The 14,510-nt window shown below is 44.4% G+C and overlaps 2 protein-coding genes across 8 annotated transcripts in view; one reads left to right on the top strand and one right to left on the bottom strand.

The window, feature by feature from the left end:
- USP42 (ubiquitin specific peptidase 42) overlaps positions 1–7,818 on the top strand; it is a 41,788-nt gene extending 33,970 nt beyond the window's left edge. For 3 of the 6 annotated variants that reach the window (XM_060692877.2, XM_060692873.2, XM_060692874.2), the window contains exons 16-18: positions 937–1,095; positions 3,511–3,836; positions 6,108–7,818. In XM_060692877.2, the coding sequence (XP_060548860.2) occupies positions 937–1,095; positions 3,511–3,836; positions 6,108–6,151 (529 nt within the window). In that variant the 3' untranslated portion in view covers positions 6,152–7,818. The remainder of the gene's footprint in view (positions 1–936; positions 1,096–3,510; positions 3,837–6,107) is intronic. The other 3 variants (XM_034438789.3, XM_034438788.3, XM_087878545.1) reach the window with 1 other exon arrangement.
- Positions 7,819–10,946: 3,128 nt separating this feature from the next.
- The window catches only part of CYTH3 (cytohesin 3), a 63,024-nt gene continuing 59,460 nt past the window's right edge, over positions 10,947–14,510 (bottom strand). Inside the window, exon 13 of one of the 2 annotated variants that reach the window (XM_087878543.1) lies at positions 10,947–13,804. In XM_087878543.1, the coding sequence (XP_087734669.1) occupies positions 13,732–13,804 (73 nt within the window). In that variant the 3' untranslated portion in view covers positions 10,947–13,731. The remainder of the gene's footprint in view (positions 13,805–14,510) is intronic. The other variant, XM_087878544.1, reaches the window with a different exon arrangement.

The following is a 14,510-nucleotide window of genomic DNA, read 5'->3' as shown; positions in this document are numbered from 1 at the left end:
AAGCTTATTACTACCTTTAACACCTGCAGGAGTTAACAAAGCTCACTTAACAACTGTCTCATTTAGCAGCAGAAATTTGGGGTCGTCAGTCGAGGGTTACCTGTACAGCTAGTCCCCGACTCTTACAACAGTTCATTTAGCGACGGAAGTTACAACGGCGCTCCAAAAAAAGTGGCTTATGACCATTGCAGCATCCCCATAGTCACGTGATTTACATGCTTGACAATTGAATCACATTTGTGACGGTTGCAGTGTCCCGGGGGTCACGTGATTCCCCTTTTGCGACCTTCTTGACAAGCAAAATCAACGGGGAAGGCGGATTCGCTTAACAATCGGGTTAACTAATTTAAGACCTGCAGTGATTCCCTTAACAAACGTGGCCAAGAAAAGTCCCATCAAACGGGGCAAGAACTCACTTGGCAGATGTCCCACTTAACCACAGAAACGTCGGGCTCAGTTGGTGGTCGTACGTCGAGGACTCCCTGTATTTATGTCTCTGCTTTTGTCCTTCACAATTTACACGGCCGCCCCTCTCCACAAAACACGACTCCGGTTGGCATGCAACCGAAGATAGCTTCGCGACATGGGTGTGAATCAGAGGTGAAATGCTACCGGTTCACACCGGTTCGGGCGAATCTGTAGCGGCAGCGGCGGGTGGTTCGGAGAACCGGTAGCGGTGGCAGCGCAAGGCTCCACCCACCCGCCTGGAAGTCGTTACTTCCTGTTTTTAACCAGGAAGTAACCTGTTTTTTACCCTCTGCGCATACGCAGAAGACTTTGCACATGCACAGAGTGTCCCAAATCTCACGTGATGCGCACGGGCGCACTTCCGAAACCGGTAGGGAAAGTAAGTAGATTTCACCCCTGGTATGAATTGGTGGCGGTTGAAATGCATGGATTGACAGGGCAGCCTGTAAGCCTCTTCCTTTCTTTTAGCCCTAGTTCCTTACCTGCCATGTGGGTAGCACAGCAGTCTCCGCCCCCTACTTTCTGGGGTGGCCGAAAGAGTGACTCAGTGAATGACTCAGTAAATGACCCCATGAATGAATCAAAGCCACAGGAATGTGCTCTTCAGTCAAGTCCCAAAGACAGCCGGTAGGTCCTGTCCTATAACGCTCCCTCTAGGCCAGCCCACGTTTATAATGATGTATTTAAATTCATCCCACCCACCCAACTCCAATGGACGCTTAGAAGAATAGAAATAGAATAGAATAGAATAGAATAGAATATGAATAGAATATGAATAGAATATGAATAGAATATGAATATGAATGAGTAGGGTAGAGTAGAGTAGAATAGAATAGAATAGAATAGAATAGAATAGAATAGAATAGAATAGAATAGAATAGAATAGAATAGAATAGAATAGAATAGAATAGAATAGCCTTGGTAGTGCAGTGGTCTAAGGCACCCTGTTATTAAGCTGGTTATTAAGACCAGCTGCCTGCAATTGCTGCGGGTTCGGGTCTCGCCAAGGCTCAAGGTTGACTCAGCCTTCCATCCTTTCTAAGGTAGGTAAATTGAGGACCCAGTTGTGGGGGCAATAAGCTGACTTTGTATAAATATACAAAAGGATGAAGGCTATTGCTTAGCGCATTGTAAACCGCCCTGAGTCTCCGGAGAAGGGCGGCATATAAATCAAATTTAAAAATAAATAAATAATAGAATAGAATAATAATAGAGTAGAGTAGAGTAGAGTAGAGTAGAGTAGAGTAGAGTAGAGTAGAGTAGAATAGAATAGAATAGAATAGAATAGAATAGAATAGAATAGAATAGAATAGAATAGAATAGAATAGAATAGAATAGAATAGAATTCTTTATTGGCCAAGAGTGATTGGACACACAAGGAATTTGTCTTTGGTGCATAGGCTCTCAGTGTACATAAAAGATACGTTCATCAAGAATCATAAAGTACAACACTTAATGATAGTCATAGGGTACAAATAAGCAATCAAATCATATTAGGAAACAGTCAATATAAATCGTAAGCATGGAAGAACCCTTTCTCTTTCAGTACATTACGTCACGAGCCGTGGTGGCGCAGTGCTTAGAGTGCAGTACTGCAGGGCTACTTCTGCTGACTGCCGGCTGATTGCAGTTTGGGCAGTTCAAATCTCAACAGGCTCCAAGTTGACTCAGCCTTCCATCCTTCCAAGGTAATTGGGGGCAGGAGGCTGACTTTGTAAACCGCTTAGAGTGGGCTGTAAAAGCACTATGAAGCGGTATATAAGTCTGCTATTGCTTGCGAAGGAAGGAAGGAAGCTGTGGTGACACAATGGTTAGAATGCGGAATTTCAAGCTGACTCTGCCCACTGCCAGGAGTTCGATCCTGACCGGCTCAAGGTTTGACTCTGCCTTCCATCCTTCCGAGGTGGGTAAAATGAGGATCCAGATTGTTTGGGGGCAAGAGGCTGACTCTGTAAAACCATTTAGAGAGAGTTGTAAAGCATTGTGAAGCGGTATATAAATCTAAGTGCTATTCCTATTAATGTTCATGCAGCTAGTCCTCAAACGTTTGTTTAGTTACAACGGCAAGTGGAAAAAAAAAAGGACCATTTTTCACACTTAACAACTGTTGTAGCATCCCCGTGGTCACGTGATCAAAATTCAGATGCTAAGCGACTCATATTTATGACGTTTGCAGTGTCCTGGGGAATGACGCGATTCCCTTTTGCAAGCGGTGTCAACAGGGAAAGCCAGATTGACTTAACCACCCTGTTCCTAACTTAACAACGTAGGATTCAGTTACCGACTGTGGGATTCACTTACCGACTGTGGCAAGAAAGGTTGTAAGATGGGGCAAAACTCACTTAACTGTCTTCGAAAATGTTGGGCTCGATTGCAGCCGTAAGTTGAGGCCTAAAAAAAAAAAAAAAGAAATTTAAGCAAGTTCTCTTTGAAGGGGAAGTGGCTGCTTGGGTGTAGAGGTCTGGAATGGTATACTATAGGACAGTGATGGCTAACCTTTTTGCCATCGCGTGCCAGGAAGGGGGTGTGTGGGGGAGGTTCACGCGTGAACATGCCCACACCCATAATTCTATGTGCCCCGCCCCATGCTTGCACGCACAACCACCCCCCCCTCCTCTGCTCCTGGCACGCGATGTCCCGGTAGGCCCGTTTTTCTGTCTCACCTGGCTCCAGATCCTCTCTATGCATCTGGGGAGGGCAAAAACAGCCTTCCCCACCCCACCCCCAGGCTCTCCGGAGGCAGGTAACAGCCTATTTCCCTACTTCTGGTGGGCCCAGAAGGCCCAAAAATTAGCTGGCCGGCGCGTGCATGCGCGCCCTAGCTGAGCTGGCGTGCCAGGCGACATGGCTCCGTGTGCCACCTGTGCCACGCGTGCCATAGGTTCGCCATCACGGCTATAGGATCTCCTGCTTGAGTAGAGGGTTGGACTAGAAGACCTGCGAGGTCCCTTCCAACACTGCTATTCTCTACTCTGTAAAACAGCAGCCTCGCTGTCTGTTTTCCGGAACCTTCTGACTTTCCCGGTCTTTGCTCTCCTTCAGGCATCGCCAGGATTCCGACCCATCCCTCTCCAACTCCGAGGCCGAGACCCACAAACACAAACACAAGAAGAAGAAGAAGAAAAAGAAGAAGCGAGCCAGGAAATCAGAAGAAGGCGACGAGGCCACCGCCCCTTCCCTCCCCAAGCCCACCGCCCCGCAGATCAAGGATTCCAAAAACTGGGAGGCGCCCAAATCTTCTTCGGAGGCTTGTCAGAAACACAGCCCAACGTCCTGCAAGGAAAGCCCTTCCGCTGTTTGGCGGAAAGCAAAATCCCTCGAAAGGAGCAACAGGGATGGCTTCCATCCACAGAGAGATCACAACAGTGGTGAGTACGGAGATCTTCCTCGGATGCTCAGAGAATCGTAGAGTTGGAAAAAAAAAAACCCGTCCGGTCTTTCACAAATTTGGCAATTTTTTAAGATGGGTGGACTTCTATCACCTAGAACAGGGGTCGGCAACACGTAGCTCTGGAGCCGCATGTGGCTCTTTCATCCCACTGCTGCGGCTCCTTGTCATCAGTCGGCTCCACAATTGATAGGACTTTCGGTGAGGACAGATAGAGGAAAAAGGACGCTGCACTAGGAGGAGACTCTATGGTGGGGGAACCGGATTTCCGGCTAGCTCCAGAATTGAACGGGGGCTTCCGGTTAGGACCTTTGTAGCTCTTTGAGTGTTTAAGGTTGCCGACTCCCTGTCCTAGAATTACACACTGTGGCGTGTCAGTTTCAGAACCCAGTTGAAGAATGACGAGTTTTGCTGGCAGCCGATGTAAAATTCCACCGAGCATTTGAGAAGCGGCTGATTTGACGGTTGAGGGGAGTTAAGACTAAAGTTACAACGGCACTGAAAAAAAGTGACTTATGACTGTTTTTCACACTTAACGACCGTTGCAGCATCCACGTGATCAAAGTTTGGCCGCTTGACCACTGACTCATATTTATGACAGTCACAGTGTCCCAGGGTCACGTGATCCTCCCCCTTTTGCGACCTTCTGGCAAGCAAAGGCCATGGGGACGTCCGATATTCTGAAGTGGTGTAGGGCAGGGGTGTCCAAACTTGGCTCCTTGAAGAGTGGTGGACTTCAACTCCCAGAATTCCCCAGCCAGCAACTTGCTCATTTTTATAGCGCATGCTGGCTGGGGAATTCTGGGAGTTGAAATCCACCACTCTTCAAGGAGCCAAGTTTGGATACCCCTGGTGTACGGTATCCTGCCTAAGCAGGGGGTTGGACTAGAAGACCTCCAAGGTCCCTCCCAGCTCTGTTATTCTATTCTATTCTATTCTATTCTATTCTATTCTATTCTATTCTATTCTACTCTACCCTACCCTACCCTACCCTACCCTACCCTACCCTACCCTACCCTACTCTTATTCTACTCTCTTATTCTACTCTACTCTACTGTTCATTCCTAACCTATCCTTTTCTATTACATTCTATTCTACTCTACTATTCTACTGTCCTCTTTTTCTACTTTACTATTCTATTCTATTCTATTCTATTCTATTCTATTCTATTCTATTCTTTCTATTCTATTCTATTCTATTCTATTCTATTCTATTCCATTCCATTCCATTCCATTCCATTCCATTCCATTTTACAACCATGTTACTAACTGAACTGCAGGGATTCCCTTAGCAACTGTGTCTAGGAAGGTCGTAAAATGGAACAAAACTCACTTAACAAATCTCTCGCTTAGCAACAGAAATTTTGGGGTCAATTGCAGTCATAACGAAGTTGTAAAATCGTTTTACAGCCAGAGTCGTTTTGAAAGTTGACCATCGGATTGGTCACATGGATGACCTCATTTATGATCTTCTTAACACCATCTTAGCAATATTCAGGCGGCATTATTGTTGTAAATCAAGGACTAGCTGTATTTGCCACCGGCTAAAAAGTGTCAGGCTAAAAAGGGACCCGGGGGCTCAGTGGCTAAGACACTGTGCTTGTCGATTGAAACGTCGGCAGTTCAGCGGTTCGAATCCCTAGTATAACGGGGTGAGCCCCCGTGACTTGTCCCAGCTTCTGCCAACCTAGCAGTTCGAAAGCACGTAAAAAAATGCAAGTAGAAAAATAGGGACCCCCTTTGGTGGGAAGGGAACAGCGTTCCGTGCGCCTTTGACATTGAGTCATGCTGGCCACATGACCACGGAGACGTCTTCGGACAGCGCTGGCTCTTCGGCTTTGAAACGGAGATGAGCACCGCCCCCTAGAGTCGGGAACAACTAGCGCATATGTGCGAGGGGAACCTTTACCTTTTACCTTTAAAAAGTGTCAGGCTATTGAAACCACCCTCCAGGTTTCCATTTCCCCAAATGGTTTAATGCACCCTGTAATTAACACAGCTGCCTGCAATTTCTGCAGGTTCGAATCTCCCCAGGCTCAAGGTTGACTCAGCCTTCCATCCTTTCTAAGGTAGGTTAAATGAGGACCCAGTTTGTGGGGGCAATAAGCTGACTTTGTATAAATATACAAAAGTATGAAGGCTATTGCTTAACCATTGTAAGCCGCCCTGAGTCTCCGGAGAAGGGCGGCATATAAATCAAATAAAAATAAAAATAAATAAAATAAAATAATATTGTTGTCTTTGCCTTTCAGATCCGGAATGTCCGTTGGAAGTCCAGCTTATAGTGTATTTATAAACCGGGAAAAAAGAAAAAAAACCCTTACAAACTCTTTAATATTCATAATTGGTGCTTCAGAAAAAAAATACTGTACAGGATTTTATCATTGAAGAAAGCCCCGTCTCTCCTTTTTTCATTTTTTCTTTTTAGTTTTTACCTTGAGCCTTTCTTCTTTTTTTAAAAAAAAAAACAAAAAAACAAAAAAAAAGAAACAAAAAACCAGAATTCTCCGCGATTCTCCCAAACACGACAAGAGGATGGACAACCTTCTACAGCTGCTGAACAATTGCAACCTCCTCCTGATAATCCGCGTCACCGTGAGAGATAACGCCCCTGGATCCGAACATCTCAAAATGCTGCTGCTTCGTTCCACCACTCAGGTTGAATGTGTTTATATATATATATACATATATATACATATGTTCCACGTGATGTTCGCTCCCGAGTCGGAACCTTGTTTTGCTGCGCCGGGGGGGAGGGACCGAGGAACCTTCCCCGAATTTAAGCAAGCCTGCAACTGATAAAAGTGTCTATTTAATTTAATTATTTAAAACATTTCACAGGCAACTTGGATGTTTGCAAGAGAGAGAGAAAGAGAGAAAAAAGAGAGCGCGCCTCGAGGTTTTTTTTTTCCCCCCTCTTCCGATGTCTGCTACTAGAAACTCCACGTCATTTTTCCTTCCGTTGGGATTCCCGTCTTTGGACTGTTGTGCAAAGTGCGTGACGTTCAGACGCTTGGCCGTGGGTTTGTTTTTTTTCTTTTTCTTTTCTTTTTGAATGTATCGCGGGACACGTCCGAAGATCGCTTCGACACCGTCTGGCCTGTCCTTCACGGCTTAACCTGAAATTCCTTTCCGAGACCGACGACAGGCGATGTGCAGAGGGTTTGAGCCAGCCCGTGCATTGTTGCGAAAGGCTTCCGCGTCCGTTTCCCCCACTCGAGTGTCTCCTTCCGTGGGTGTTTCCCTTCACCCAACCTTTGCAGGATACGCCTTTTGTAACCATCGCCTGCGAAAGCGACTCCCGTCGTATTTCTGGCCCTTCCTTCTTCTTTTTCCCTGCTTTTTCTTCCCATCCTCTGCCTGGTCCTTGGGCATCTCTTCCCTGCCCCGCAGAGTTTTATTTTATTGCTCAGGTTGTCCTGCCATATCTGGACTTCTAGCCTGCGCCAGAAGTAAACGAGAAGAGCAGGTGCCGGGATCTCTAGTATCCGCCTGGAGAGGAGCCGTTTTTAATTTTAATTTTTTTTAAAAAATCCGCTTAAGTTTTTTTATTGCGTTAATTTTTAATGTAGCGATGTACGTCCTCGACCGATCTCGGCTGTCTGATTCTTGTTTCCTTCTCCAAGTTTCTAGTTACAGACAACGTTCATACTGTGATTTATTTCTTTCTTTCTTTCTTTTTTTTTTTTAATTTTTATTATTATTTTTTTAAATGATGAAATGCTATCAAACTGTGATACACTTAATTCACTGGTCCTGCATCAGGAGACAAGAGTGGGGAAAACTGTATTAAATACAGTTCATCTGAATAATCTGTCTGATTTATACAAGCCGCGTTGTTCAGAGATGTCTATAAAGTTTGATCTTTGTTTTTTTAAAGATAAAAAAAAAGCACTTACCCCACTTGTAAATATATGGCATGTAAAATTTATATAGTATATAAATCCGAGAAATCAAATCAAACGACGTTTCTGTTGTTAGTTCAGTTACATCTGACTGTTATCTGATGGGTATAAACTACAGTTTGGGACAACTTACAAATACAGTTGGGCCCAGGATTTATGTCATTAAGTGAGAAATGTGTTAAGTGATTTATGCCACATCGTACTACTTTTCTTGCCACTTTTATTAAGCGAGTCCCTGCAGCTTGTTCAGTTAGTAACACGGTTGTTAAGTGAATCTGGTTTCCCCATTGACTTTGCATATCAGAAGGTCGCAAAAGGGAATCACACGACCCTGGGACACTGTAACCGTTATAACTGGATTGCCAAGCATCTGAATTTTAAATCAGCTGATCACGGGGATGCTGCAATGGTCCTGAAGTGTGAAAAATGGTCATAAGTCGCTTTTGTAACTTTGAACGGTCACTAAACGAACTGTTGTAAGTCGAGGACCATCTGTATTTCAGCACAGATCATTTGACGGTGACAGGTGGCTAACCAGCTCTTGGTTGGGTTGCAGTTATTGGGAAGAACCTCAATGACTTTCTCTTTATTAGCATGGTAGTGTTTAAGCAGAAATACTACGAGTTACGACCGCGATAGAAAGCAGAATTTTGGTTGCTGGACAAGGTGGTTTTTAACTGAGTCAAGCCCAATTTTACAAATTTGAGCCACGGTTGTTAAGCGGATCATGCGTATGTATGTTAAGCAAACCTGGCTTTCCACATTGAGAAGTTGCAGTTGGCAATCACATGATCCGAGGACGCTACAACCTTCCTTCCTTCTCCCCTACCTCTCCTTCCTTCCTTTCTCCCTCCCTCCCTCCCCTCCGTCCCTCCCTCTCCTTCCTCCCTTCCTTCGTTCCTTCCTCCCTTCCTTCTTCTCTTCCTCCCTCCCTCCCCTTCCTTCCTTCCCCTCCCTCTCTCCCTTCGTTCCTTCCTCTCTCCCTCTCCTCTCTCCCTTCCTTCCTTCCTCCCGCTCTCTCCCTCTCCTTCCTTCAACCCTTCCTTTGTTCCTTCCTCTCTCTCTCCCTTCGTTTCTTCCTCTCCTTCCTCTCTTCCTTCATTCCTTCCTCTCTCCTTCCTCCCTCCCTTCCTCTCTCCCTCCCTCCCTCCCTCCCTCATAGAAGTTGGGTATATGGTCAGAGTTCCTTTCTGTTCTTCACTGTTGCCATATCCATAAAATGGTATCCATATCCACAATGCCCCTTCCCCCTCAAAAAAAGACTAGTCAGCCTGCTAAAAATACATCAAATTGGGCTTAAGTCAGTCCTAACATGCTGGTTACCAATTGCCCAAAATTTAATCACGCAACTTGGAACGCCACAACGGATGTAAGTGCGTGGACCAGCCACAAGTCCAGAGGTGAAATGCTACCGGTTCGCTCCGGTTCGGGCGAATCGGTAGTGATAGAAACTACCGGTTCAGGCAAACAGGTAGTAAAAATGCTTTAGAAAGTTTTTTTTAAAAAATGGTTCCGATTATCACAGCTGTGACGCGCGATCGTCAGAACCTTTTTAAAAAACTTTTTTTAAAGCATTTTTTTTACTACCTATTCGCCCGAACCGGCTGGTAGTAAAAAAAAATGTTTTTAAAAAGTGGTTCCGATGATTTTTTTAAGTTAACCACGTCCACCCAGTCACGTGACCCCACCACCACCAAGCCACACCCACAGAACTGGTAGCAAAGCTTTTTGCATTTCACCACTGCACAAGTCCCTCTGTTTTTTTCAGTGCCCTTTTAACTTCGAACAGTTGCTAAATGAATGATGGTAAATCCAGGGCAACCTGTACGTTTTTTTCCAAATTCTGCCCCACCTTCCTCGAATTGACTTTCACGTTGAGATCTCAGGCAGAAGCTCCGTCGCCTAAATGGGATTTTTTTAAAAAAAGAGTCATACGAGATTGGCCCATCCCGATGGATACAGAATTATATTGTGCATTTTATTGATAACCAAGCACCCGGTCATTACACAGATATACACTATATACAAGCTACTTTACATTTAGTGGTTAAGAAATATTGTACAAGAAAAATAGAACTGGGGGAGTTAACAGACTTTTTTCGCAATATCTGGCTGGGAAAAAAAAACCGCCTGTACAGATGGAAAGCTGTACTTTCACTTCTCACACTACAGTTTCAAAAACACACAACGTGTGTCGTGAACGGTACAAGGGCATGATTGGTTGGCAAAAACACAATAGGCTAGGACAGGGATGGGCAAATGTGCCTCTATTACAGTGTTTCTCAACCTTTGTAGCTTGAAGATGGGTGGACGATTCTGGGAGTTGAAGTCCACCCATCTTCAAGCTTCCAAGGTTGAGAAACACTGCTCTATTACAACCTGTGGACTTCAACTCCCAGAATTCCTGCTTGGCTGTCTCGGGAATTCTGGGAGTTGAAGTCTACAGGTTATAAAAGAGCCACATTTGCCCACCCCTGGGCTAGGATTACATCCTAAAGTCCATGAAGCCAAAATTTCAGGTAGTTTAGAACAGTGTCCTTCAACCGTAGCTACTTTTAAAGACTTGGTGGACTTCAATTCCCAGAATTCCTCAGCCGGCCAGCCATGCTGGCTAGGGAATTCTGGGAGTCGAAGTCCTACACCTCTTAAAAGTCGCCATTGGCTCAGCCAATGTATCCCGTTCAATCACGGCCTCACTTTCAGTGGGCCACTAAATCGTACAGAATTATGCCACGGAAGAGGGCCCTCAATTCGTGAGCAATGGCTAGTCGGGAGCCAGCATTAAACCTTCATCTGTCCGTCAAGCCTTTTTTTCTCCAGCAAGCATACCTAGAAATATAGGCATTGCCTTTGCAAACATATAAGTACGAACTCTTCCAAATGCTCTGAAGCTTAAAAAGTGTTTTTTTTAAAAAAATTTAGTACCACAAGGGGCGACCCACCCCAAAAATCTTCAAATGAGCTTCCCAGCCCAAATTCCCTGTTGAGTTTCGCACCTGTCAGGCCAGCTGAACCTAAAGTGCTATTGAATTCTCCAAAACCCCTTTGAAGACCCCCCTCCCCAAAAACCCCCCCAAAACTATAAAGTTCCCACGGTTGTTAGGATAACAGGGACACAAGGCAACTGAGGCAGAATAGCGGCTGTCCGGACGAACACTAGATGGCAGCAGAGAACCAGCCGGTGGCGATGGTCATTCCAAGTTTTATTGGCCACAAAAATGACGCCTGGAGAAATGGCATCTCGCTTAAACTTCTCGGTGAGGGGAAACATGAGATCAAACCAGGAACATCGATAATTTTAAATCAGTGTTTCTCAACCTGGGCATCTTTTAAGACGTGTGGACTTCAACTCCCAGATCCCCAAGTAATCAATTCCCAGAATTCTCCATGCAGGCTTGAGACATTCTGGGAGTTGAATTTCAACACTTCTTAAAAGTTATCCAGGTTAAGCAACATTTAAATCAATGCTTTAGCCCCAATCCTCCCCCAAATATCTGGGACAACCTTCTCCATCTCAATCCTTCCAGGAATCTTTGGAGATCTGTTTTATTAAATAAAAGATGGGCCTGGCATTATAAGGACTCGAAGCTTATCGCCAAATTAATAAGAAAAAAAACGAAAAGCAGAGATTCTCGGGCAAGTTCTTACGATAGGACAGGGATTTGGGGGAACGAAATAGGTTCAGTGCCGGAAAAGATGGTTTGTCGTGGACCTGCAATCTGTGCGTATGCTTAATGCAACCTGTTCCTGTCCTCCCCCAATTGCATAGGGTGGGACAGATGCATTTTCAATGAATCCACCACTGCAGATTACAGTATTAGCTGATATCTAATACTCACAGTATTAGCTGATATCTAAGGACATACGGTCTCTGTGCGATCGGTAGGAGAAAACCAAGTTTTAACAGAATAACAGAGCTATTGCTATTATACCATTTCAGACAAATGGTTATCCAATCTCTTCTTAAAAACTTCCAGTGATGAAAGACTAACTTCTGGAGGCAAGCTGTTCCACTGGTTAATTGTTCTCCCTGTCAGGAAATTTCTCCTTAGTTCTAAGTTGCTTCTCTCCTTGATGAGTTTCCACCCATTGCTTCTTCTTCTACCTTCGGGTGCTTTGGAGAATAGCTTGACTCCTTCTTCTTTGGGGCAGCCCCTGAGATATCGGAACACTGCTATCATCTCTCCCCTAGTCCTTCTTTTCATCAAACTAGACAGCCTGCCACCGTCCTTCATCATACGTTCTACCCTCCAGTCCCGTAATCATTTTCGTTGCTCTTCTCTGCACTCTTTCTAGAGTCTTGGAACACACCCATGTTGCAAAGCACAAAGAAGGGTAAAAGGAGATTTTGGTATCGTCATAAGAAGTAGTACCTTGGGGAGCCAAAAAAACTTTCAGAGGCCTTTCCTCTAAACTAAAATTAAATTACTCCACTGAAAGCTAAACCTAAGCCTTTTCTAATTTCGTTACTGGCCTTGTCACCAATTGAAAAGTTTCGGCCCAATTTGGATCCCTGTTCTTGATGCTATCAGGTTGGTGACCACCAAATGTAATTATTTTGATTCTTACCGTGGTCAGCCACGGATGGCTCTCCTGAGAAAATACTGTTAGATACCAACATTTATAAGCCATCCGTATGCCCAGCAATACGATTGCTGTTTCGTTCGTTAGAAAGTTTACATATTTTTTTCTTTTGGTCAACAGAGGATTTCCAATCCGTTGGATTAAAAAAAAAATCGCAAAACTCCTATTTTTCTTTAAGGAATCCCTTAGTTTTATGTCTTCTAAACAGAGGGCTGGATAGATGGACCTAATAACCCTTTGAGATTAAAATCCTCAGAATTTCAGATAGTCTGACCAAAACTAGAATAGAATTAGAATTAGAATTAGAATTAGAATAGAATAAAATAGAATAATTGAATAGAATAGAATAAGGAGAGGAGAGGGGAGAGGAGAGGAGAGGAGAGGAGAGGAGAGGAGAGGAGAGGAGAGAGGAGGAGAAGAGAAGAGAAAAGAGAAGAGAAGAGAAGAGAAGAGAAGAGAAGAGAAGAGAAGAGAAGAGAAGAGAATCTTCTTAAAAACCTCCAGTGTTGGAGCGTTTACAACTTCTGGTGGCAAGTTGTTCCACTGATTAATTGTTCTCACTGTCAGGAAATTTCTCTTTAGTTCTAAGTTGCTTCTCTCCTTGATTAGTTTCCACCCATGGCTTCTTGTCCTGCCCTCAGATCAACCATTTTTTTACTTGTGGCTTTATGCTCCTTCAGAGGTGGATTCACACCGCCTACAGTTTCTTAAAGACTACAACACACATCCTTCCTCTCTGATGTGGACATGTGCACAAGGGGCACAACTTTCACAGCAATGGTGTGATGCTCAGGGTGTCATTTTCCCCCTCACCTGCCAGCAAACAGCTATCTTTTCTTTTCTTTTCTTTTCTTTTTTGAGCAAGGATCGGGGATCCCTTCAATCCAGTTTTCTGGAAGCAGAGTGAGAACCTCTTGGAGAAGACAATATGGAGGACTGCGCTAAAAACCCAAGAGAAACAAACGGGAGGGGGGAGAGGAATACCAGTTGGGGGAGAAAAGCAACTTCCTGGAAAGCTTTTTCAAGCATGACCATCTTGCAGAGGAGAGAGAAATGTGATCACACACAAAGCCACATCAGTAGGGTTCAACGCTACACACAACAGTCTGGTTGTAAGCTCTGGATGTAAGCTCTGGATGTAAGCTCTGGATGTAAACTCTGGATGTAAGCTCTGGATGTAAACTCGTAAAGACACAGAGGAAAAGATCTCCCTCTACCAGGAAGGACAGGACACCGACGAATCACAATCCCCAACAAGTAGTAAAGAGGAACAAGAAATGTCCAGCTCAGTTGTGGTTCCACCACACAGCAAAGACACAAGTTTGTTGGGATGAGACAGGTTTCCTCCGCACTGGACACAAGGGATGGTGAGAGTCCTTCCTCAGCGTTACTTCTTATTAGCAATCCGTCTCTTCCGAGTGGCCAGCATGTCATAAAAAGGATCCTTGCTGATGCTTGCCCTAAAACAAAAGCAAATAATAATAAATAATTAGGCTAAGTTTGCAACCTAGGTGGTTTTCAACCTAGACAGTTTTAATGTTTGTGGACTGGGGAATTCTGGGAGTCGGAAGTCCATCATCCTAAAATTGCCAACGCTGAAAAACTCTGCCTGGATCATAACAAACTAAGAACAAGCCATTGTCTTTGTATGGACTTTGGGCAATTACTTTCCACCTGGTTTCTCAACGCTAAGTAGTTTTGGCTAAAATACACCCCCTTCCCAAGTGTCCCTGCTGGAAAGGTTGTAAATCAAGGATTAAGTGCAATTAGTCCTCGATTTACAATAATTAGTCACCGTTCGAAGTTAACAACGGCAGTGGAAAAAGTGACTTTTTCACACGACCGCTTCAGTATCTCCATGGTCAAGTGATCAAAATTCGGACAATTGGCGATTGGGTCATATTTATGACAGTTACAGTGTCCCGGAGTCATGTGATAAATAAATAAATAATAAATAACTTCATTGTCATTGTACGTGTATACACAGTATACCCATACAACGAAATTCACTTAACACCCAAAGACCAGGTCCAACACACATAACAATCCCCAAACACCCTCCCACCCACCACAATTCCCCACCCCTAAACCACCCAAACATCCACACAACAGACCAAGTAATACAACAGACCAAGTAATGTGATCCCCCTTTTGTAAACTTCTGAC

This window comes from Pantherophis guttatus, chromosome 14, assembly GCF_059756535.1.
Source record: "Pantherophis guttatus breed Tessera chromosome 14, ASM5975653v1, whole genome shotgun sequence".
Lineage (NCBI taxonomy): Eukaryota > Metazoa > Chordata > Lepidosauria > Squamata > Colubridae > Pantherophis > Pantherophis guttatus.
This window is presented reverse-complemented; position numbering and strand designations above follow the sequence as displayed.